Below are 27,732 nucleotides of genomic sequence, written 5' to 3' on the forward strand. Positions count from 1 at the left end.
GAAATTTGAATTTGTGCCGTATGCAAATTAGCCTTCGCTAGCGTAACTTCGCTTTACATAGCGAATCAACGCTAGCGCAACTTCGCAACCTTACGCTACCCCTGAGCGCAACTTCGGATTTTAGTGAATTTGTGGAGCGCTGGCGAAACTATGCCTAGCGAAGTGTGACGAAGCGCGGCGAAGTTGCGCCTGGCGCAACTTCGAATCTTAGTGAATTTGCCCCTAGGAGTGACAGTCAGTCAGATTATTTAGCTGAGCATTTTGAGGCTCCTACGAGGATTGTAGTGGGATTAAGATCCCAGGGTACTCATTGCCCAGAAGTAGGGACTAGTGTACAGACCTAGGGTAGATAGATTCCCCTCAGGTTCCACATAGGGAAAAGGCTGAAAGCTGGGTGTACCTCCTCAAAGCTGCATGTATTGTTCCTATCTCTGAGGAGAATCATACTGACCAAAGGTGTTGTGAGTACTGCCTATTCAATGTACTGTATGAACCTGCAATGTTCTGATCTATGTACACTCCACTGAGGATTGTATACTGTGCTCAATAAATCTGTTATTTGGTTAAGTTATAAGAACCACTGGCGCCCAATTCTTTGCACCCTTATTACAGTTACAGTTGCACTACACCCTGCTTCCACATCGCTGCGAAGGTTCACTCCCTCAGGTTTTAAGGTCTCATCCGGAGCATATGTACTGGGAGTGAAGCTTATAGTAGAGTAAGGTGCACTCAATTTACTATAGCGCTACACAAGCAAAACCAAAGCACAGATGAAATAATTTCTACCTATGTAGCAGAATTAAGGCGCTTAGCAGATCACTGCCAGAGAGTTCCTAAATGATATGCTGCAAGACCGATTAGTGTGCAGATACACAATGAGGCATTGCACCATCGGCTTCTCTCTGAGCCTAACTTAACACTTGCATCCACGCAAGAAAAGGCCTTGGCAGCAGAAACAGCACCAAAGCACAGATTAAATAATATCTACCTATGTTGCAGAATTAAGGCACTTATCAGAGCACTGGCAGTTTGAGTTCCTAAATTATATGCTGCAAAACAGATAGTGTGTGGATTTACAATGAGGCCTTGCACCATCGGCTTCATTCTAAACCTATCTTAACACTTGCATCCACGCAGGAAAAAGCTTTGGCAGCAGAAACCAACCAATGTTCACACCATAACTTCCAATCAGGGAGATGTCATTCATTTGCTAAACAGCAAACCAAAAGACTACTTTGCAAAGGATGCATCATAATTTTTACCTTGTATAGGATGTGGTGGTCAGCATACATGTTCTGTGTGCCCTTTTAGGAATGCCACCTGTTATTACTACAACAAGAAAGGCCATATTATACATATTTGCAAAGCAAGGATTAATCAGGAAAAGCCAAGTGATTATGCTAAGTTTTCACAAAAAAATCCCAGCAAATAATGGAGCAGCTATGGAAGAAGAAGTTAAACCGCTATATCATATCCAGAATACTCTGAAATACTGCACATGTTTACATACATCAGTGTCAAATGGAGATTGACTTAGGGGCTGCATTTACTATAATAAGTTCAGAGTTATTTGCTAAACTGTTCCCTCAAAATCCTCCAACATTATCAAACCCAGGGTGCACACTCCATGACTGTAATGGTCAGTCTGTTGAACTTCTTGGAAGAAATTATGTCAGTGCTCAGTACAATACATTCAGTGGGGGGGGTATTACCCCTACTTATTGCCAATGGTACTAAAAAAGCCTTTTAAGGAAGGAACTGATTTTCTCCATTAGAAATCAACACCCAAGGGTATCCATATTGTCAATTGGGTATCCATTAAAAGGTAATTGAGGAATTTGCTTACAAACCTGGGAAATCAATATTAAATGCTGATGCTCTGAGTCGCTTGCCCTTACAAATTTCAGACTGCTCACTACCACCTTTACTTTAAGTACTAATGGTGGAATCTCTCCCTGATTCTCCACTGGAAACTACTGAGATTGCTTATATGACTGCAAAGGATCTAATCCTTTCACTGTTCTCAAATGAGTGTGGAGGGGATGGCGAAATGAAAAGGTGTCTGAAGAGTTCAGCCTATATTCAAGCCTCCAGCATGAACTGTCTGCTCATAAAGGGTGTTTATTATGGGGAAGCAGAGTAGTCATCCCTCAAAGAGGATGGAAAACTGTCCTAGACATGCTACATGCAACCCATCCAGGAATTGTGTGCAAGAACGCTCTTGCAAGGAGTTAAGTCTGTTGGCCTAGAATTGAAACAGACATAGAAGAGGCAGTACATCTGTGTGTCACTTGCCAAGAACTCTCGAAACATCCTCCCTGCAGCACCTGTTTTTCCTTGGGAGATTAAAAAAAAGCCTTGGTCTAGACTTCATATTGATTTTGCTGGACCATTGCAAGGGAAGAACTTTCTTGTAGTGGTAGATTTTTTCTCAAAAAATTAGAGGTCATCCCATGTCATCTCACACACGGAATTCCGGATGTTATTGTATCAGACAATGGGACAACTTTTACTTCTCAGTAATTTAAGACCTATACCAATAAAAACTTAATTAGGTCAGTAATCATTGCTCCATGTCAACTTCAAGGGAATGAACAAGCTGAAAGAATGTCTCAAACTGCACTAAAAGGATGCACTCAAAAGGATTGCTAATGGGGACTGGTTAACATGGTCAACAAGACTTCACAATTTCTTTTAGCTCAGCATGCTACCCCATGTCCAACCACATGTGTCAGCCCTGCTAAGCTTCTTATGGGGCGGCACCTTAAAACTTGTCTTGAATGTCTTAATCCAGACCTAACTGAGGATATAGAGAGAAAACAGCAACAGAGACTGGATTCAGCCCTGTCCTCTAAGACTTTATGTACATTTGCTCTTAATGATCCAGTTCATGCTACGAATTATGGGGCTGGTCCAAAGTGAGTCCCTGCAGTAATAACTATTGTTATAGGACCTGTGTCATACAAGGTACATTGTGAAGAGGGGCAAGTATGACACCGTCATGTTGATCAGTTGCAGAGACATGTTCAGCCAAATGACTGTAAGCTAATGGACAGCATGGATTGCTCCACTATGGTTCCCAGTGGCTCACTTATTGGTGAGGTGGCTGTCCCATGCATTAAAGGAACTAATGGAACCACTATGTCACCTCTGGTCCCGTAGAGAACTGTGATAACTCCTCCCAAATTGCCCCTTGTGGTCAGACTTTGGTTTTTGAATGACCACAGACCAACAAGAGGCTTCCAAGGTGGATGGACGATTACATTAGCTAGGGTGCTTGCTTAAATGTTCTGTCATTGCTGTATACTCTCTCTGTTAGTGGTTGTGCTGTTCTAGCTTCATTTCTGTTTTGATATACCTTCTTGAATTGCATATACATACTGTAATTAGTCATGTTGGAGCTCAAATAAACCAGGTGTTTAAGCATAACCAGTGAGTCCTGCACAACTTCCACTGTGAACCAGAGGACAGCAAAAAAGCCCATTTGAAGGGAAAAATTCATTACTAACTCCAAGTTGTTAATCACAGCAGTCAACTTGTACTATGCATCTTCCATAACCATCTATTCCCTCACTTGCTAAAAGCCATCCAACTGCTTCTTAAAGCTATCTAATGTATCAACCAGTACAACTGATTCAGGGAGAGAATTCCACATCATCACAGCTCTCAGTATTCTGAAAATTTAGACGGAACCTCCTTTCTTCTAATCAGAATAGGTGCTACTGGTAAATAAAGCATTAGAGAGGTTATTGTATGATTCCCTTATAGATTTATACATAGTTATCATATCACACCATAAGCTTCTTCTCCAGTGCAAACAACCCCAACTTGGCTAGTCTTTCCTCATAGCTGAGATTTCCCACACCTTTTATCATCTTAGATGCCGTTCTCTGGACCCTCTAATTCAATAATGTCCCATTTGAGAGCTGGAGTTCAAAACTGTATAGCATATTCTAGATGGGGCTCTATACAGAGGAAGAATAACCTCCCTAGCAAATCTTGACCCAGGCAGCCCTTCTGAAATCCGGTCTTGTCAGGTCAAAATGGGACAGGTGGCAATCCTACCGGCTCCCCCAGCTTTCCAAGCCAAGCACACAAAGCTTGCTTTAATCTTCAGTGCATAAGCTCCCAGCACTATCCACAGTATGAGCACAACACACCCCCTTTACTCTTCAGGGCACAGTACTATCTGCAGTGAGATCACAAAAAAGCTTGTACAGGGACAAAAGACTCACTCCCCCTCCCTTATCCAATTTAGCTCCCCCCCCAGACAACCCAGCCAGCTGTCTCGGTAGTGTGGAAATGAGAGTGCATGTGTGCAGCTGTGCGCAAACAATAGCTTGTGCGGCTATGCCCGGATACACATTAACGCATTTTACTTTTAGAGAGTGGAACTCGCTTGCCCAAATTTAGTCAAGTTAACTGGCTGACTAAGGGCAGACGACAAGGAAGGTACATGACTGGCGCCCCCAAGCTTTACTCCCTAGGCACATGCCTCTTCTGCCTACCCCTAGTTCCAGCCCTGTGCTAGACCCCTAACTTTACAAAGACCACCAAAAAACAAATATGTTTGGAAAGTACACATTCTAACTAATCCAGCAAGAGTAAAGATGTATTTCTACAACAAACTACCAAACTTCCTAAACTTAGTTTTTTATGTGTGCACCAGGCTCTCCAAAAGTTTTTCTGGCACGGGCTAGTACGCTAGACCCCCTAACTGTACAAAAACACCAGAAAACCATATATTTTTGGAAAATACACATACTGTCGAATCCAACAAGTGTAAAGACATATTTGTACACCAAACTACCAAACTGCAAATATTTCCTAAACGTAGTGGTTTTTATGAAAATTCTGAAAATCGCCTAAAAATTTTTTCAGTTTGCCACATTTATCTCACACAATGTTTTAAGCAGGCCCGGACTGACAATCTGTGTGTTCGGGCAATTGCCCGATGGGCCGTTCAACAAACAGTTAAAATGGGCCGCTCTCCTTAGTAAAGCTCAGGTCCGGGTTCACGTCCGAGTTCCGACTGCCATAACAAGCATAGTCGCACAAATAAGGCACATAAACGAAGCAACACACAGGTGTGACATAATCACGCCTCTCTCTCGCGCCCTGTTGCCATGGAGAGGATCGGATCAACATGGCTTCTAAACAGGTGCAGCAGGGAGGAACAGGACGGAGCAGCAGCAGCCGGGCTTCTGAGACACGGGGAGCGCAAAGTGAGCTGCTGAATGATAGCCTCTATCAGCTAACAAAAACAAATACAGCCTGCGTTAAAGCTGCCTGCTCTTTGCCCTTCCCTCTCCCAATGAATTTCCTGCACTACACAACAAGGGGGGCGGGGTCGCAGTGGGCCACAGCAGCAAGCAGGTCGGGGGAGAAGAAATATCGAGCAGTTACAGCTGTGCTGCCAGGTGAGGAGTTGGGACAAAAACGCAGGGTTTGCAGACAGAAGAGTTACTGCCTAGCCCCCCTCCCCCTTTATTCACTCACTGAAAAGCTGCTCCTGATGTGTAGGTATTAGACTTAAATATCCAACAAAATCTAAGGCAACAAAATCTAATCCTACTGTAATGTAAAATCTGAGCCTGTGATTTCTGTTTTTCATGATTTCTTGTTTTCATGCATCTACCTCATGTATTTTATATTCTCTGATGAAAACACAGTATGCATCATTCTCCTCCAACAGTTATATTATGTCCCATTGCAAATCTTTTTAATGTTGTCTACAGGTCAAAGCTAAAATCAGTTACAGTGTTTTTAGGGCAAGGCCAGACGTGGCGTTTTTGCAGCGTTTTTTAGTTGCGTTTTTAAAAAAGAACAGCCAGGCGTAAATATGCATAAACTGCACTACCACTTAAACTAATGGAAAACGCACTATGACAATTCATACAGGGCGCTTGCAAGCTGAAATCTGCAACAGGATGCCAGTATTGGCGTTTTTTAGCAGAAACACCAATACTTCAAGAAACTACCAAATCAATAGACTCTATGGGATCTGTACGTTTGAAACCACACTTTACATAAATATGCAGCGTATTTTAAATATGGCGTCCAAATTCAATGAGAACAATGAAACAATGAGAAGTGCATGTTGGGAAATGAATCCTACATGCTGAAAAACGCATGTTGACGGTCACATGTGGTTTCAGTGGTGTATTTATGCCTGGCTGTTCTTTTTTAAAAATGCAACGCAAACACGTCGCAAAAACGCCACGTCTGGCCTTGCCCTTAGACATGTGCTACTACATATTACTTGTCCAACAAAAACTTCTATTTAGTCCCCTATCGGCTAATGTCACATGGGGCTGAAAATCAGTCTGTGGGCTGCTTCAATTTTTTTGCCCAGGCTGCTTTTTACTCCCAGTCCGTCCCTGGTTTTAAGTACAAATGTTTTAAATACGGATGCCAGAGGTTTACTGAACAGTGTAATTCCCAGTATTCATAGATTTACACTAGTATGTATGGACCACAAATGAAAATAGTGTATATGAATTTTCTCACCTGCCAATTCAGTTCTTGCAATCTGAGCACCATGACTGTGTATTATGTACTTGGGGGCCCCTAACTGTACAGAAACAATATATTTTTGGAAATATTCTGACAAATGCAACAAGCAAAAAGCCACCTTTCTATACCAAAGTACCAAACTGGAAAGCTATGCTAAAAACACATAAGGAACAGTAATGCAGGGATAAAATTGCAACAAAAGCATTAAAGTTGTCACCCTGCCAAAATACACAGTTTTAGGTGAAAAACAGATAAATTAATAAAAAGGAATATGTTTAAAAAAAAAACCCGTTTGTGAGCTATTGTGTATACATGTGTGTACACTTCTAAAAGTTGTCTGAGTGTGTGTGTAAATCTGGGAATAAGTGTGTAAAAGGGACCAAAGTTATGCAAAATAAAAAAAGAGCAATCTTCTACAGTGCATGTGCTTGGCAGGCAAATGGTTAAACTAACTATTACATTAACTATGATAACTTGTTGTGATTGTACTAATTCATTTTAGTAAGAATTAAACTTTATGTTTATAAGATACAGTACAAAAATCAATTATATATGTTTTAAAGCTGTGGTTCACCTGAGTTAACTTTTAGTATGATGAAGAGAGTGATATTCTGAGACAGCTTGCAATTGGTTTTCATTTTATATAATTTTTTTTAGTTATTTAGCTAGTTATTTAGCTCTCCAGTTTGCATTTAGCAACTATACATTGATTTGAACAATAGACTAGAATATGAATAGGAGATGGCCTGAATAGAAAGATGAATAATAAATAGCTGCAATAACAATAAATGCTTACAGAGCATTGTTTTTTATATGGACTTTATGACTTCCATTTGAAACCTGAGCAAGGGTCAGAAAAACAATGCAAATAATTAAAAAACGATACAAAATAAATGACGAAGAAAAGTTGCTTAGAATTGGCAATTCTATAACATATTAAAAGTTAAATTAAAGGTGAACCACCCTTTTAACAGGTGTTAAGAATTTATTGGCATTAAGGAAAGCCTGGCAGGTTATAGTCTCAGATCAAGATTTATAAAGAGTGGTTTATAGTCAGTGAAAGCCTGACAGGTTATAGTTGCAAACCCAGTAAATACTGGGTTTGCAACTATAACCTTTCAGGCTTTCACTGACTATATAAGGGGAGCTTTTTACAGGAATGCGAAGTAGATAAGTATAGGTTCCTTGGTTAGTAATATGGTTGGCAAGGTTATTACAGTATAACACAGGAGTTAGAGCATATTTTCCCTCCCAGAATGAAGACTGAGCTTTTTAGATCCTGGTTAGTATTTATATGGAGTATGTCCAGAGAAAAGAAAAGAAATATTATTTTCTATGCCAAAGTTAAAAAAAGTCAATATTTTGCTAAAAGAGTTAAGGAAAATCAAGCTGCAGTTTACAGCACCTCATCTCCCACCTTCTATTAGGTGCTAAAATAAAGCATAAAAATTAGAATTTCAAGTTAAATGCCTAGTTTGTACAGAGTAGCACATATAAATTGCCAATACTGTAAATTGAGCTACTGCAAATGCGTGGGGCGTGGAGAGGATGCTTACACGCACACCTACACGGTCACGCTCACCAAGACGGCATGTAGGAGACACTTCCCGGATGTCCGAAATCTGCTAAGACAAGATGGGAAGGCACAATAAACTGGTTGCACAATCACTCAAGGCAAAGCAAAATAAAAGCAAAGCAGCTAATACCTCTGCATCTGCCTCTATTGCGGAGCTCCTAACCAAAGGGAAAGACACACATAAAGAACAGAAGATGGAGCCAGTTAGGAAGCGAGCAATAGTAGGAGACTTGAGAGACCCGATCATATCACCAGACACAACGGACATAGAAAGTGAGGAGGAATCGGATTTGCGCTCTTACCCAAAATGCCTCCCAACAAAGTCCCACATCAAAGGGATGCTGCAGGAGGTAATTCTGGCGCTACACGATGAACTGAAAGAAATAAGAAAAGATCTTGTAAGTATGTTGGCCCATACTGAGCAATTGGAGCAAAGTCAACAAAAGGTAATAACATACTCCAGATTTTTACATGATAAATTAACTATACAATCTGCGCAGATAGATCTTGAGCGGCAAATTGAAGATTATGAGAACAGAAGCCACAGAAGTAATATAGAGGTTTACACAAAATGACCTGAGAGAGAGGTACTACAACATATATTTAATAATATACTGCAGAAAGACTTAAATAATGAAATAAAAATTGATAAATGCCACAGAGTGTTTAAAGCCAAAAGTGCGCCACAAGGAGCACCTCGGGATATATTATGTGCTATACATGACTATACAATAAAGGAAGAGAAAATGCAGAAAGCAAGAGAGGCCAAGTGTGTTAAACATAAAGATATTGAAATAATATACTACAGAAAGACTTAAATAATGAAATAAAAATTGATAGATGCCACAGAGTGTTTAAAGCCAAAAATTGTGCCACAAGGAGCACCTCGGGATATATTATGTACTATACATGACTATACAATATAGGAAGAGATAATGCAGAAAGCAAGAGAGGCCAAGTGTGTTAAACATAAAGATATTGAAATCCTTTTACTACAAGATTTATCGGGTAAAACATTACAAAAGAGACTATTAAAGGAAAACTATACCCCCCAAACAATGTAGGTCTCTATTAAAAGATAGTGAGTAAAACAGCTCATGTGTAAAACCCTGCTTCATGTAAATGAACCATTATCATAACAATATACTTTTTTAGTAGTATGTGCCATTGGGTGATCATAAATAGAAAATTGCCATTTTAAAAAATAAGGGCCGCCCCCTGAGATCGTAAGATTCACTGTGTACACATACAAACCACATGTAAGGTCACATGAGCCAATTAACAGACAGAGTTCTGCCTTTTGCTTCCTCACTTCTTCCTGTTACAGTTAGAGTTGTAGTATTTCTGGTCAGGTGATCTCTGAGGCAGCACAGATAGAGTCACAAAATGGTGGTTCAAGGCAAGAGATGTAAAAGCGCAATATTTATGTAAATATATATTCCAGTTTGGTAAGATTCTTTAATATGTCATTCAATTTTACGTAAACTATCTGTTGCTTAAGTATTCGTTTTGGGGGTATAGTTTTCCTTTAAGACCCCTGACGGATATACTTAAAAATCTTGTTTTTTTTTAACTAAACTAGGGATTGGAAAGATAAGTTTACCAGGTTGGAATCCTCCAAGACACCAGGCAAGGAAAAGTACAACCTCAATAAGAAATAAAGAAGACTTGAACTCTCAGGAAGTAACATTGGAATGACTGAAGTAATAGAGGGGGAATAAGACTATAAATATACACGTATATGAGTGTAACTATACATGTTTTCGACATTTTATTTTCTAATGCGTCTTTTTCCCCCCTATATACAAATGTGCCAACCTAATTCTACCTTTTTTTTTTTTGCTTTTGGATAAAATGTATATAGAACATAAGGGAGGGCCATATCCTATAGGCTGTGAACCATTGAGAGGAAGAGAAGGGAAATAATAAAATATTTTCCCCTATTTTTTTTTATTATTTACCTCTATTTACCTCTCTTGCTCTCTAGGGTGCCACCTCTATGTTTATCCTCTATGTTTATCCATCGGGCTCTATAGTTTTTTCAGAGCAATATCTCCATTTTTACCCCTGTTCCTATCCTAGGAAAAAATAGCCACCCAGTAGCTACAAGAGATTAAATAATAATTTTGGAAAGTTGAAATAACTTTTGTTGCAATAGTGGCTTTTGAAATTTTTTCTCAAATTTTCTTTCTTTGTTTTTTAAAATACCCCCTTTTTCTTTTCTTTCATTCTCTTCTCACTCACCCATTCACTATCGTATATACTCGAGTATAAGCCGACCCGAGTATAAGCCGAGGTACCTAATTTTACCTACGAAAACTGGGAAAACTTATTGACTCGAGTATAAGCCTAGACACAACTACAGCCCTGTCTTCCAGCAGCGCACATTCCGCAAAAGCGACCCCCCCGGACTTCTTTGCAAAGTTGATGGTGACAGAGAATTGCCATGGATTACAATTGTGCATTGTCCCACTACCATGTGCAGAGGGTGCTGTTTGATATTGCCATCACTGTAAATCTTTCGTATAACCAACAGAGGGTGCTGTGGGATATTGCCATCACTGTTAATCCTTCATATAACCAACAGAGGGTGCTGTGTGATATTGCAGTCACTGTTATTCTTTCATATAACCAACAGAGGGTGCTGTGTGATATTGCAGTCACTGTTAATCTTTCATATAACCAACTGAGGGCGCACTGTTATTCTTTCATATAACCAATAGAGGGCGCTGTGTGATATTGCAGTCACTGTTATTCTTTCATGTAACCAACAGATGGCACTGTGTGATATTGCAGTCACTGTTATTCTTTCATATAACCAACAGAGGGCGCACTGTTATTCTTTCATATAACCAATAGAGGGCGCTGTGTGATATTGCAGTCACTGTTATTCTTTCATATAACCAATAGATGGCACTGTGTGATATTGCAGTCACTGTTATTCTTTCATATAACCAACAGAGGGCGCACTGTTATTCTTTCATATAACCATCAGATGGAGCTGTGTGATATTGCAGTCACTGTTATTCTTTCATATAACCAACAGGGGGCGCTCTGTTATTCTTTCATATAACCAACAGATGCCGCTGTGTGATATTGCAGTCACTGTTATTCTTTCATATAACCAACAGAGGGCGCACTGTTATTCTTTCATATAACCAACAGAGGGCGCTGTGTGATATTGCAGTCTCTCCCCAAGCGAACTGTTGGTATAGGAATGATTAAAAGTGACTGCAATCTCAGCTACTGCCCACTGACTCGAGTATAAGCCGAGGTAGACTTTTTCAGCACATTTTGGATGCTGAAAAACTCGGCTTATACTCGAGTATATACAGTACTTAGAAGTGAGAAAAGATCATTTATGAATTTTTTGACTATGCACACATTATTGATTAATATGCACAACAATATTGAATAGAGGACTAACCCAATTATATGCTGAAGATGGAATGTGGATGCAGAATTACTACTTATCTTCCATTTTCTCACTTTTCTCTCTTTTTTTTTCTTCCATATGTGATGAAATGTAAACTAATTTCTGTAAATGTTAATGGATTCAATGAAACTGTAAAACGATCACAAATACTGAATCACTGTAATGGTTTAGGGGCTAATATTATTTTTTGTCAAGAAACTCATTTTATGGAAGGGAAAGCACCAAGAATAAATCACAGATATTATGATAATATGTTTATGGCTAATAATAAGGAAAAAAAATGGGTGTTAATTATGATACATAAGAATACAACGTTCATGGTAAAATATGTATATAAAAGAGAAGATGGGAGATGTATAATATTGAAGGGAAATTTATATGGTATTTAAGTAACCTTATGTAATATTTATCTTAGAAGAGCTCCAATAAGGAATGGTTATAGTGGGAGGAGATTTTAATGTACCTTTAAATCCATTGCTGGATAGCTCTTCAAGGAAGACACACATTAATCATTCTGTGTTGGGAAAGATAAATCATACATTAATGGGAGCAGCTTTAGCAGACATCTGGAGATGTATGCACTCAAGGGAAAGAGATTATACATATTATTCATCCTTGCATAAGAAATACTCAAGAATTTAGAAAAAATGGTTCTTTATTCAGCATAGATGGTTACAGAATGTAAAGAAAAGCAGAACTGAAACTAGTTTCCAATCTCATCACTGCCCAGTTAGTATCGTTATAGATTTACCCAATACATTAAAACAATCTTTTAATTGGATTAAACATGAAAGTTTAATACAAGATACGCAATATAAAGAGAAGATTAAAGAAGCAATCGTAAATTTCTTTGAAGAAAACAAGTACAGATACATCTCTACATGTACGCTGGGAATCGCATAAATGTGTCATAAGAGGGATATTAATTGCTATGGGTTCACACAATAAAAGGGAAAAACAAGAGAGAATTAATAGATTATAGGGAGAAATAATGAATCTAGAACAAAACCATAAAAATACGGGAAATTAAGACATACTGAATAAGTTAATACTTAGAAGAAGGAAGTTAAAAACATTTCAAGATTTGAAATGATCAAAGACATTTTTTAAATCAAAAATGGTAATATATGAACATGGTAATAAATGTGGCAAATATTTATCTGATTAATGAAAACACAATATAAAAAGATATATATTCATAAAATGAAAGATTAGAAGAAGAATCTGGTATACACAACAAATGAGATAGCAAGATGTTTCCAAACATATTATCAGAAATTATATAACTTAAAGGGAGCAGAAAATAACCCCATAGAAAAAGGGAAAAAAATTAATAAAACTGATATAATAAATTTCCTGCAAGAGCTTAAAATTCCAAAGATCCCTTTAAAGATAATGGAAGAATTAGAACAACCCTTTAGTGAATATGAGCTGAAAAAAGTTATCCAAGGACTCCCCTTAGGGAAAAGCCCAGGTCCGGACAGTTATACCTCTCTGTATTATAAAATATTTCAAAATGAGATAGCGACAACACTGCTACAATTATTTAATGATCAAAATAGAAATAGTAATATCCCAAATCAGTCACAAGAGGCACATATCACGATCATACATAAGGAAGGTAAAGACCCAGCGGAATGTGCTAGTTACAAAACGATTTCTCTAATCAATTTACATCAGAAAATATTTGCTAAACTGATAGCGATTGCAACAGGATCAATGTGGATTCGTACCTAAAAGAGAAGGGAAAAATAATTAGAACCTTATTTGATGAAGGTAATACAAAAAAAGAACCAGAAAGCAGTGATTATATCGATGGATGCAGAGAAAGCTTTGGGATTTTATGGAGAAGACATTGCACTTTATGGGATTTGGAGACAAACTGTTAAGTGAAATAATGTTGTTACATGTAAACCCGAATGCAAGGATAAAAGTTAATGGTATCTTGTCGGAAAGATCTAGGGGCAAATTTACTTATGGTCAAATATCGAGGGTTAATTAACCCTCGATATTCGAATCCCGAATTGAAATCCTTCGACTTCGAATATCATAGTCGAAACATTTACCACAATTCGTTCGATTCGAAGGATTTTAATCCATCGATCCAACAATTTTTCTTCGACCCAAAAATTCTTAGAAAGCCCATAGGGTAACATTGACTTCGGTAGGTTTTAGGTGGCGAACTAGGGGGTCGAAGGTTTTTTTAAAGAGACAGTACTTCGACTATCAAATGGTCAAATAGTCAAACGATTTTTAGTTCAAATCGTTCGATTCGAAGTCGTAGTCAAAGGTCGAAGTAGCCCATTCAATGGTCGAAGTAGCCAAAAAAAACATTCGAAATTGGAAGTTTTTTTTATTCTATTCCTTCACTCGAGCTAAGTAAATGGGCCCCCTAATATTTCATATGGCACTAGGCAGGGATGCTTACTATCTCCTATATTATTTGTCCTTTGCATTGAGACTCTACTCATTGCAATTAGAAGATAAGAAGATATAAAGGGAATTAAGATTAGAAAAAATTACCATAAAGTAGCAGCATTTGCTGATGATTTATTATTTTACATAACCAAACCGATAATAACAATACCAAATATCATGCGATTAATAGACAGATATAGATTATATTCAAATTTTAAAATTAACTATAATAAATCAGAAACATTGACTACTAACATGAAGAATGAAGAAGTATAACAACTAAGAAATAAACTCTCACTAAAATGGTCTAATACTGAAATGAAATATCTAGGTATTCAAATTACAGCTCAAACGAAACAGTTATATATCAGGAATTATATACCATTATTTAACACAGTTGAATGTTAGTTGAACAAATGTAAAAATATTAATATATCTTGGTTTGGGAAAATGAATATTATATTATTTTTATAATGAATATTATAAAAATTATGGTACTCCCACAGATATTATATATTTTTCAGGAATTACCAATATATATACCAAAAGTTTTTTTTTACTAAAATGAAAAGTATTATGATGAATTTTGTATGGAAAAACAAAATACCAAGGGTATCATATAATAATTTAGTTGTAAAGAAGAAAGAATGAGGAGTGGGCTTCCCATGCCTCCATACCTCCATACTATTATAAAGCAGTCCATTTATCGAGGGTATTAAGTTGGTCTACAGACGAGAAAACTTTGCCATGGATTATGGATTAACGCTGAAAGTGGAGATAGGGGATTACGACTAGGATCTATTATATAAGAGAATATAGATAAAGAGGAAATAACAGTGAATCCCACTTTAAAGATATGGGGAAGGAAAAATAGAAAATTAAATATTATTACATATCCATCAATCATGATGCCTATTTGTGATAATCCGGTCTTCGTACCAGGACAAAAAGATAAATTACTGCAAAAATGGGAAGAAGTGGAAGGTAAAATACTAAGACTAAGAGACTTCCTAGATAAAGACCAAATAATTACTAAAGATGTCTTGACACTTAAATATGGATCCCACCCTAGATCCGAATGGATCCAAACGAATAAACCAGATCAAACACTTTATTCTGCCATTAAAATTTTGATGACATTATGAGGCAGATGACATGGTTTGAAAAACATGTAGATATAGGAGATAGATTACAACATAGTTTATCCAAAATCTATGAGGAACTAGTCACAGGATCTAGTAATAAAATGTGTCTCCTTTTAAAGGAGAAGAAGAACTGAAAATATCCTTATCAGATCAAGAATGGAGTCATATATGCAAAGCAACAATAGAAATATCCAAAGATACAAAAATTAGATAATTTGGATATAAATTCATATAAAGATACACCCCGACTAAGCTTCATAATAATATGGATTGCCTGATGTATTTTGGAGATGTGGGAAAAGTAAAGGAACATGTACCCATCATTGGCTTGATTGTGAAATAATTAAACCATTCTGAAAATATGTCCTGAACGCTCTTGGAAAAATGGGAATATATATACTTATAATAATATATATGTACAGAATTATCACAGACCCGGTAACTAAATTGATGATAGCTGCGGCAAGAAATATGATACCACGTAACTGGAAAATAAAAAAAGGCAATTAATGAGGGTATGTGGAATAAGGAAATAGAAGAAATTAGAGGAATAGAAGAAATAATAGCAAATAAGAGGGGTAAAATAACATCACAGATTATGGGACCAATGGACGTTTTTTTTTAAGTAAGGAAGGAACATAACTATGAAAGATATAAAAGAAATTAGGTAAAACTTGAATGTAAAAGGATAATGAAATAATTATGATTACAAGTAGTGATCTATTTTTTCTTGTTTCTTTTTTTTCTCTTTATCTTTTTCTCCTTTCTTTTTTCTTTTTTTTCACATGATTAATTAAATTTTGCAGTGTTGGTTATGACTGTGTAATGACAAAATATTGGATTAATTGTTTAAAATTGTTGTCTTTTTTCTTTTTTGTATATATGGAAAAGTAATAATAAAAAAAAAGCCCCAAAAAAGAAGATTAAAATAATGTATTATTGAAGAGCACATGTTACAGGCCCATGGTGCAACATTGATTTCAAGTAGGGAAATGAGTAGAGACTGTTTATTATATAGTTAATTTCTAACACAGCTGACCTATGTTACATAATTTTTTCAAAGATGATAATAACATGTAAACAACATTATACCTTAAATTCTCCTACTTCACATTCATGACAAATCAGCATATATATATTACAGATGACAGCCTCACACCATAACAGTGATACAGTATTTACACTCACATAAGAGTTGTCCACAGTTATATAATTATTCTAATTAACTTAAAGGGATACTGTCATGGGAAAAAACATTTTTTTCAAAATGTCCTAACAGACAAAACGGCCCCAGCATGCCAATCTTTTTAACTAGCTTAACAGCTTGATTGGTAACAGTTTTCTAAACAACAGAAACTCTCTACACGTTAAGCAAAGCTCCCAAATCTGAGGATATACATAATCATCCATGTACCTAAACATGTATGGAAAGTGTTGCATTAGCCATTTTGTCATTTTACAGGTACCATGGTAAGGCAACATATATTAAACATATCACATATGAAAGCATTTCAATGCACTGACTGCCTCTTAAAGGAAAACTATACCCCCTAAACAATGTAGGTCTCTATAAAAATATATTGTTCCCCCTGCACTGCTCATTGCCTAGGAGCAAGTACATGACTGGGGGCTGAAGAGGAATAGCTTCCTGGAACTTTTATTGATTGTTAAATCTACAATATGTGTTAGTTAACTTAATCTTTAAGAAGCACATGTCAGGTCCAGCTTTTACATATTCCCTATCTTGCAAAGCTAATAAAACCTGCATGCAATTTATTCTTCTTGATAACTTTTGATGAACGCTATGTGTAGCTACCCAGAGCAGATGTGAGCTCATATGATAACTATAAAGGTCTGGCAATGACTCAACACAAGCTCACATCTTTAGACTGCTGAAGTAAGTTCAGTATATAATACTGAGCCATTTCTTTTTACGGTTTAGATCTCCTTTAAAGATTTGCATGCATCTTTTTGAGAATAAACCCACTATGGGCTGACATAAAGGTGTCCAGGAAAGGAAAGCCATGGTAAGAAATAACTTGAAAACGATGTGTATAAAACCTTATAGTGCAACATGACATACTGTACAGTATAATAATAAAAAACACATATAACAACTGCAGGGTGTATAGTTTAAAAATTCATCTGAATAAAATCATAATGCACATAAAACAATAAAACATACAGTGTTGCAAATCTGCAAATAACATTTTTAAATTCTTAATGAAAATAATGTGTGATTGATATAACTGGTCATTTAAAATTAAAGCAAACCGTATATTTTTTTCTGACAGGGCTGAAACCTCTTCATATGGAGTTCATTCATCTTACCAAGATACTAAAAGCCTAACTGATTTTGGAAAAGTAAGATTTTGTTTTTAACTTTATTCTGAATGGGTGACATAAAATGTGTAGTATTCATGCTTATGATATCATTTTTAATTTTTTTCTTACATTGTAAATGAACTTGTGTTGATAAATGAGAGGCTTGTAGGGTTCATTTAAAAACACTGGTGATAAATTGTACAAGTGTAGTTGCCTATAGCATCTAATTTACAATCACTTTTGCTCACTTTACATATTAACTCATCCAAGTGGCTTGGATGATTTCTTGCACAGAAATAATATCAAAGGCTATTGTGATACTAAATTCTAAAGTAAGTATAGATATGTGTACACATAGTTTATGTGAATTTATGGAGGGGTGTGTTTATTTATGCTGGGTTTCATTTGAAGGGGTGCAACTTGATGGACTTTGTCTGTTTTCAACCCGATTTAACTATGTAACTATGTAACTCAAGCTATAATTATCCGCTAAGTAATGCAAATTTCAAAAGAAAATGTAATGACCTCCGTTGTATGCTGGCAAATGCAGGTAAAACGGGAGAGCTATAGTTTAAAAATTATGATATAATTGGAATCACTGAGACCTGGTGGGATGAAACATATGACTGGACTTTGAATTTAAAAGGTTACACCCTTTTTAGGAGGGACAGAGTGATTTAAAAGGGTGGAGGAGTGAGTTTGTTTGTACGTTAAACCATGAATTAAAGCCATGCACTAAAGAAATAACTATTAATGGCACTGGTGAGGGTGTGGAATCCCTCTGGGTAGAGAGTTTGACTGGTCAAAAGGTTACAAAGAAAATTATCATTGGTGTATACTACAAACCACCTTGTATAAATGACTAGAATGAAGCCCAGCAGTTTTTACAAATAGAAGCGGCTTCACAACTAGGTCAAGTTATCACTATGGGTGACTTTAATTATCCATACAATGACTGCAGTAATGGGGTTGCCAAGACAGAAAAAGCAAGTAGGTTTGTAAGTAGGCTAAATTACAACCTTTTATTCCAGCTTGTTCAAGAACCTACTAGGAATAATTCTCTTTTGGATCTTGTAATAACTAATAATGCTGAACTCTCTCTAACATTTGTGTGGGTGAGCATGTAGGGAACCGTGATCATAACATGGTCTCCTTTGAGATTCTGTTGCAGAGGCAATTCTATAAGGTGCTAACTAAAACACTAACTTTTAGGGGCAGATTTACTAAGGGTCGAATATCGAGGGTTAATTAACCCTCGATATTCGACCAGGAACTAAAATCGTTCGACTTCGAATATCGAAGTCGAACGATTTAGCGCTAATCCTACGATCGAAGGATCGAATGATTATTCGTTCGATCGAACGATTAAATCCTTCGAATCGAACGATTCGAAGGATTTTAATCCAACGATCGAAGGAATATCCTTCGATCAAAAAAACGCAGGCAAGCCTATGGGGACCTTCCCCATAGGCTAACATTGACTTCGGTAGCTTTTAGCTGCCGAAGTAGGGGGTCGAAGTTTTTCTTAAAGAGACAGTACTTCGATTATCGAATGGTCGAATAGTCTAACGATTTTTAGTTCGAATCGTTTGATTCGAAGTCGAAGTAGTAGTCGAGGGTCGAAGTTGCCCATTCGATGGTCGAAGTAGCCCAAAAAACACTTCGAAATTCGAAGTTTTTTTAATTCGAATCCTTCACTCGAGCTTTGTAAATCTGCCCCTTAGACATACAAACTTTGACAGTATAAGGGCATCTCTGCAACATATTAGTGGGAAATATTTTTCACAGGGAACAAAAATGGGAAGTCTTAAAAATGCTGCTTAATAAATAAATAAATAAATGTAAGCAAGGAATGTCTTTGCAAAGCAAAACCTTTTTGGTGGTAAGAAAAGATGTGCTTTTAAGGCTTCAAGTTAGCTGGGACAGCTAAAACATTTAGCAGATAAGGGAGGCCAATCAATCATGCAAAAAAAGAAAAGCTAAAATCGATATGGAAAAGGGTACTTCAGCAAGCAGTAAAAAGAATCCAAAATAATTTTTAAAATATGTAAATAGTAACAAAAATTAAGCAGGAAGGGGAGGGTCACCTGGAAAAAAGGCTGAGATTCGTCTGTCTACACAAATGAAGCACCAGTTAATGAATGTTTTCTTCTTAATAGTCCTAATTCTTGTAATACAACTAATGATGCATGGTTCACACATGAGGAAATTCAAAAGAGACTAGAACATGTTAAGATAAACATAGGTCTGGGGCTGGATGGTATTCATCCCAGAGTTCTTAGCAAGCTTAGCTCTGTGATCACCAAACCTTTTTACTTAATTTTTCAGGATTCATTGAGGTCTGGCATGTTGCCAAGATACTGGCAAATTTCTAATGTGTTGCCGTTCTCTGCCTAAAAACTATAGGCCAGTTAGTCTGACATCAGCGGTAAGAAAGCTTTTCAAAGATTTAATAAAGGATAAGATACTGGACCATTACAAATCAAAATACAATGAGTTTGTGACAGCATGATTTTATGCGTAATAGATCTTGCCAGCATAACTTAATTTATTGTTATAAGACTGTAAGCAGGGACCTCGATTCTGGGATGGCAGTGGATGTGATCTACTTAGACTTTGCTAAAGCATTTGATACAGTGCCACACAGAATTTTAAATTAAGGAATGTTGGCCTGGAACATAGTATTTGTACCTGGATAGAGAACTGTCTAAAATATAAATTACAAAGAGTGGTGGTAAATTGAACATTTTCTAATTGGACCAGTGTTCCTGGAATTCCACAGGGCTCTGTACTTGGTCCTTTGCTTTTTAATGACCTGGGGGAGGGCATTGAAAGTATTGTTTCTATTTTGATACTAAATTGTGCAGAACTATAGGTTCCATGCAAGATGCTGCCACTTTGCAGAGTGATTTGACTAAGTTTGAAAACTGGGCAGCAATCTGGAAAATGAGGTTCAATGTTGATAAATTCAAGGTTATGCACTTTTGCAAAAAAAATATAAATGAAAGTTATACACTAAATGGCAGTATTGGGAGTTTCCTTAACTGAGAAGGATCTAGGGGTTTTTGTAGATAACAAGTTGTCTAATTCCGGGCAGTGTCATTCTGTGGCCACTAAAGCAAATAAACTACTGTATTGCATTATAAAAAGCATAAACTCAAGGGATGAAAACACAATTATGCCCCTTTATAGGTCCCTGCTAAGGCCTCACCTGGTGTATGCATCTAAAAAGTCTAGAGATTTGGGCTTTTGGTTGTCTATAATTGTTTTTAACTCAAACGATACCATGTCTGCTAAGTCCTGATTGAGATATAACAGCAATTACCCCTGTGGAAGAACAAGATGTAAATTTAGCCAATACTTGAAAGTCTCAAAAGAATTCTCTAGCACAGTACAGGAAAACCTTTTATAATAAAACAATATTTCAACTATCTATCAAGAGGAATTGTTTACCTTGCAACTTGCACTTGTGGGTCTCAATATATTGGTAAGATTATTCACCCTGGTGCCCAGACTTTGTTACACTGGAATCTACACTTGACACCTGGACCCCATCAGGAGACCTACCTTGATAACACGCGGTGAAATTTTTTTCTAATTACCATGTTTGCTTTACAAAATTTGGCTGGTTATAAAAACTCCCTTGCAGCAAGGATACCAGACACACGATTGCTAGTGAAGCGGGGGTAACCCCTGCGTGTTTATTGCGTCAAATGTAACGTTTCGGGGGCGTGCCCCTTCGTCAGACGAAGGGGCACGCCCCCGAAATGTTACATTTGACGCAATAAACACGCAGGGGTTACCCCCGCTTCACTAGCCATCGTGTGTCTGGTATCCTTGCTGCATTCAAGTAGGAGAGGCGCCGACCGCTCCAACCAACACCGGGCTGATACTTTGAAAGAGAGGTGGGGAAAGAGGATCATTGTGTATCGTATAAAAACTCCCTTCCCATCCGTGTTTGCTGCTCTCAGCCCTCTCTCCCTTCTCCTCCATGCTTGCTGCTCTCAGCCCTCCCTTCCCCTCCGTGTCTATGCTTGCTGCTTTCCTCCCTCCCTTAACCTCCATGCTTGCTGCTCTCAGCCCTCTGTTTCCCTCCGTGCTGCTGCTGTCAACCCTTCCTTCCATGTCCCTGCTTGCTGCTCTCAGTGCACCCACACTCCCTTCCATGTCCATGCTTGCTGCTGTCCGCCCTCCCTTCCCCTCCATGCTTGCTGCTCTCAGCCCTCCGTTCCCCTCATGCTTGCTGCTGTTAGTCCTCCCTTCCGTGTCTAGGGTTGCCAGGTTTTCTGGAAAAAAAATACTGGCCAAAAAATACCGGCCTTCTTATATATTTAGCTTTTTTCACTATTAATAACATTGGGATCAGCCATCATTTTTACCGGCCATGTGGCAACTCTATTTGTGTCCATGCTTGATGCTGCTTGGGACATCCCTCTTCATCTGTCTCACTTTACTCTGCTGTAAAATCAAGACATCCTGACTGTACAGCTCTCTCTGTGGTACACAGAAAACAGTCTCTTTTACTGAAGACTTTGTAGGAACCTCCTTTGCTCCTACAAAGTCGCAACTCACCACTACCAGCAAAAGACTCAGCTGCTGGCCTTACTTTCACCCACTTTTGCAGATGTTGCTGAAACGTACAGCACTTTGGAATGCTCACCTGGCTTGCATCTAGCTGCAGCGGTCTCTTTTACCATCCATGAAGTTCCAGTGTCTTTACCACACTCAATGTGTGGACTCTTTCCCAATCGTTGTGGAACTGCATCCACAGTCATGCTTTCGCTGCTTCTGTGGCTTTAATACAGCTTGTATAGCCTCCTGCCGAACAACTGTAGCACACACATTATAAGCAGTACTTGCCATTTTCTCAGTTTCTTAAAGGCATACTCACAGTCTCTTGCCAGCTCCTTTAAGCCTCTGTCTTTCTACTTTCTCTTCTACAGCATCCTCCATCATATGTGAGCTTCCGGTAGCGAAACCGAAGGCCCCTGCACAGATTTCAGCACATAATTGGAGACTGACCACATTGTAGAGTTTAAATTGCCGCTTTGCTGGCTTTTATTTTAAAAACAACAAAAAAATCTTCAGCCCACTGGCTTCACATGGGGGAATCACATAACATAACCAGTCCTGCTTTACACCCCAACTGGTGTTGTCTTTAATCACATTGGAGTTTAGCCATCACTAGCTTTCAGCGGACCACAATTCCCAGAATCCTCTCTGGGCACACTTGAGACTCTTGTCTCCTGGGAGTGGTTTCTCTGGTCCTCTCCCAGACCTTTGGAGCTCTCTCCAACTCAGGGGAATCACCCTTTGGTTTCCTGGTGCTCACCAGCACTCCTTCTGTGGCCCCTCACTCTCCTCCACTCCAGAAGGTCTCTAGGGGAAGCATCAGCAGCAGCTCCACACCTCCTTTTAATTATCCTTAATTAACTAATTAGCTAGCTACCTATTTTCAGCAGCTGCAAAACCTTACAAAGAGCAAGGAATGGAAGCCCATCCTGCTCTCTTCCATCCACTTCAGGGACCCCATAATCCATCTTTTACTGAGCCGGTTCATACTTTAGACTGCTTACTAGCTGCAGCAATACAGTTTTCCCTGGAATTTAGATTCCACCAGCTTAATGATGGTGAAATTTTGCCAGCAGTTGGCTGTTCGACATCTTTGCATTTTAATGAGTTAGCATAATGGTAACAAATTTGCGCCTGACGAAAAATGTTCGCTGCCAAAAATTTGCCCTTTAGTGTATTTGCCCCTAAATGGAGCTGCTGACAGTTTACTACCTCTCTGTCTAGTCTAGCAAGGTACCCACCTGGTCTGACCCACTTGTCTGTCTGTTTTGTCTGTTCTTAATGTTAGGCCAAAGAGAAAGTGCACAGCTTCTATAGGCCAACCTTATGGGTTGGTGTCTTCAGCTGGAGGCGCTGAAAACTTGGCGGCACTGAATATTGCCAACACTGCCAACAAAAAAATCTCTTCAGTGTAATCTGGATTTTATTCCTCAAAACTTGTAACCTTATACCATAGGTTAAAATAGGGACAGGAAGAAATATCTTGTAGACCCATATTTTTTTAGGAGTCATTGATTTAACCATTCCTTATCTGGTCACCCTCTATCAGTAATTTGCCTGAATCCTTACTTACCCTTTTCATTAAAATGCATAGAAATTTCACTCAAAATTTTCAGAAGCTGCAGGACCTGATTGGAATTGAAATGGGGAAAGCAGGGCCATGATGCACAAAGCACACCAAGAGAAATGTCCTGCTTATAGTCAAACATGCAGGTTCTTTAACTTAATTAAATTTTTCAGTCTAGTGGAAGCACAGCAACAAGTCACAGCACAGAGATATAAACACAGTGACACAGAATATGATAGTGTAGAGAGCATAGTGTGGCTGTGACTACAGTCAACAGCCGAGAGTGTAGCTGATCTAGAAGAAATGAGTCAGTTGTAAAACAATTTTACAAAATCATACTCTGTTGTAGGAGCACTGACTGGATAAGTAACTTAGTTATAGTATATAGAAACCATCAGGCAAACAAAGCATGTGTATATATCCCAAATATTGTTGCCAATTTTCTGCTAAAAAATGCCGGCCTTCCTATATATTTATCTTTTTTCTCTATTAATAACATTAGGATCAGCCATCATTTTTACTGGCCAGGCCGGTAAAATACCGTCCAGGTGGCAACCCTAATCCCAAATCACTTTACCTAGACAGCCCAGGTTTCAGATGGGCTGACCTGGTCAAAACTGCCTGCCCAGCTTTCCAAGTTAGGAAAACCAGGTAGGATTCTCCTTGATTGACATCATAGCACTGTCCACTACTTTACCTCCCCCCCTGCAATGTACACGCCCCCTGTCCGAATGGCTAGTACATGAAAGATGACAATCCTACTGATAACATACTTTGTCGGTGAAGGTGACATCATAGAATCTGCCACCCAGGGTCTTGATCTGAAAATGATTAATTCCCTGGATAAGTGTAGAAAAAAAAGCATTCAACTTAAACCAGAAATACATGAACTTCAAATTGTTTGGAAAGGGTACAGTATTACACATCTGGTGGCAGTGCCAAAGTCTAAAAGTAATCTAGTTGTGGTCCAGGGTATATGTACTAATAATGTCAGTCACTAATGTCAATCTTAGGAAGGATCCATTTGAAACCCTGCTGATCAAAAAAATGATACTAGGATCCTAATAAATCATATCTTTAAGCGACAAAAAAACCCCATAATAGTTAAATTTTGGAAATCCCAAAATTTATTATTAAACTTGAACAATATTGGTCTGTATTAATGAGAATTTAACAAGCTTCAGCCTGGATGGTTTTCAAATGTTTTGCGAACCATGGATAAGATGCCACTTCACAGAGGAAGTGGATACAGCACTTCTCTCTGCTTAAAGGGAATGTAAAATCAAAAAGTAAAATTCCTTTTACCATACCTCCCAGCATTTGGAAATAAAAAGAGGGACAAAAAAGTTGGTGCGCGTATCACGGCAACATTTTTTGACCACGCCCATATATATACATTTGTAATTTAAATTACCCACATAGCAAGCAGATTATGGTTACCTACACCAGTGGCTATAAAATAGGGGTGTCGAAACTTTTTGCAACGAGGGTCAGATTTGGTGAGGTGAAAATGTGTAGGGGCCGACCATTCAACCTGACATCCATTCCGAGGGTGCTAGCTTGCGATCGGGATCATAAATTTCTGGAGATGGATGCGTATGCGGCGTTTAGGAAGTGGAGAAGTGGAGTCTGTTTGGACTTATTCTCCGCGCCTCATTTATAAAAGGAATTTCGTAGACGTAGCAGTAATATTTGGGCACATGATTAGTGAAATGATCTGGCACTTGGTCTATACTGCTGCCTGTGTACTGAAGGTGTTAGCAATAGACACGTACTGGCACGTATTGATGAGCCGCTCTCGCATACTTCTTTAGTTTACTGTATTGGCACATCAGTACATCTATCGCCCTTTCAGCCCTAAAGAAGTATGTAAGAGTGGCGCATCACTACGTGCAAGTACGTGTCTATTGCTACGCGATTCCTGATTGCACTGTGCTGGTGGGCCACAATATTATTATATGGAGGCTGAGGGCCGGTGTAAATTTGAAAACCGGCCCCAATTAATCCCCGGAATAAGTAATCCCGCTCTCTCGGTGCTGTACTGCAAATCCACTTCGGGATACAGACTACATATTTTTTTAAAAACATCATCTTTAATGTGCGCATTTTAGTGGTACAATGTAAAAATGGGTGAGTGTCTGGGACTTACGCGTTTCTTGTCGCACTCTGCATTTCCTCAGAGTCAGTTGAAATCATGTGGTGCAAAGATTTAAATAACATGTGTTACACTCATTAGTTAATTATTCATTAAAATGTGAATGTTTCCCTAAGTGTCCATCCCACTATATTAAACAATATACACATACTATTGTGCAACTACATCTCACATAATCGGTATAAATACATATATTAAATTAATACAACATAATCCACTGTGCAGCTGGCTATTAAATCAATTATAATCCATTATATTTAAACTAGGACACTCTTTCAATAGGTCAATTAGAATCCATTTAAAATTCAGTGTGAAAAAAGGAACCATCCAAATAATAAATTAAATAAAATGATACATTCAAACAATATAAGTGTTGTGTCACTCTCAGAGTCTTTTATCATTATTCTATAGTGTAACAATAACAATCTGTGAAAATGTTTATTTGGCATACTATGTATCTAAATTAAGAATAATATTAAGATAAGTGTTGCTAAAAAACAATTACTGTTGCAATTTGCCTATTTAAAATCACCTGAACTGATGAAGTATTTTGTCACATCTCTTTATTATATATATTCCCATGGTAAATCCCAATAATTTGTCTAATATATTATATTACTGTAGTTATTCTATTTATTATGGATAAACAATTGCAGCAGCACTCCGATATGTGAAAAAAACTTTTATTCGTGCAACAACGGCAACGTTTCGGACTATTCCAGTGCTTTATCAAGCTTATCATGGCTTGATAAAGGACTGGAATAGTCCGAAACGTTGCCGTTGTTGCACGAATAAAAGTTTTTTTCACATATCGGAGTGCTGCTGCAATTGTTTATCCACGTGTAAAGAACCTGTGCAGAGAGGAGTTCAGCGTGCACCTGAGACTACAAACAGTGAGTTGTGTGAGTGTGGCACTTTACCTTTGAATAAAAGTTTTTTTCACATATCGGAGTGCTGCTGCAATTGTTTATCCACGTGTAAAGAACCTGTGCAGAGAGGAGTTCAGCGTGCACCCGAGACTACAAACAGTGAGTTGTGTGAGTGTGGCACTTTACCTTTGACTTTGTATTCTATTTATTATATTACTGCCAAATTTCATTAATTATGTTTTTATTTATTATAAATGTAGCACACCCGCTAGAGCTCAAAACAGGAGGACTTGGTAATTAATTTATCAGATAATGAACTGACAGAACATGATATAACACTGCTGAATAAGGGTCTTTCTTTCTGTCCCTCTAATCATTTTTCAGTAATTGACTCCATTATTGATATGAATACCTTTGTTAGATCACTTTCTCTTAAGAGATTTTTTCAATTAAAAGATATAGACACACAGGATTTTCTACTTACCAATAAGGAATAGTTTTTTTGTAACACAGGATGTTTTAGGGGCTATCAATCAATGTAATTTGGAATTAAATGATAGTGAAATAAACACACAGGAGATGTCAGGAGATATTGTGGGCAAAAGATAGTACATACAGATCTGAAAAGTAGATTTTAATCCAATAGAATATAGAGGGCCCTACATAGAGAGATTCTATGGCCTGGTGGTTGCAGATCTAAAAGAGTTATCAAAGAATTTGATTTATAACAAGATTAATGCTAAGAATCTCAATAGATCTGAGTACCAGGCAATGGAATCTCTCATGAACAATAATAACATAGTAGTGAGGAACTCAGACAAAGGGGGATTTATTGTAATCTTAAATCAGTACTATGAAGCAGATATTAAAGAGCAGTTTAGCAGTCAAGATAATTACATGAAATTGGAGAATGATCCCACTGTTTGTTTCCAGAATAAACTATTCAGATTACTTAAACATGGAAGGGATGAGGGCATACTGAATGATAATGAATTGGAATATTTAAGAGTAGAATGCCCGAAGGTCCCTATTTTCCACACCCTTCCAAAAGTCCACAAGGATCCCCATAAGCCCAAAGGCAGGCCAATAGTGGCAGGAATAGGTTCCCTGGATGAAAAAAATAGTGACTATATAGATAAATTAATACAACCTT

At 37.8% G+C, this 27,732-nt stretch overlaps 1 protein-coding gene across 1 annotated transcript in view; it reads left to right on the forward strand.

Annotated features, from left to right (window-relative positions):
* The window catches only part of LOC108713984 (dipeptidase 2), a 440,550-nt gene that overhangs the window by 276,408 nt on the left and 136,410 nt on the right, over positions 1-27,732 (forward strand). Inside the window, exon 6 of the mRNA XM_018257771.2 lies at positions 17,386-17,455. Coding sequence (XP_018113260.2) covers positions 17,386-17,455 — 70 coding nt within the window. The remainder of the gene's footprint in view (positions 1-17,385; positions 17,456-27,732) is intronic.

This window comes from Xenopus laevis, chromosome 4L (assembly GCF_017654675.1).
Source record: "Xenopus laevis strain J_2021 chromosome 4L, Xenopus_laevis_v10.1, whole genome shotgun sequence".
Taxonomy (NCBI): domain Eukaryota; kingdom Metazoa; phylum Chordata; class Amphibia; order Anura; family Pipidae; genus Xenopus; species Xenopus laevis.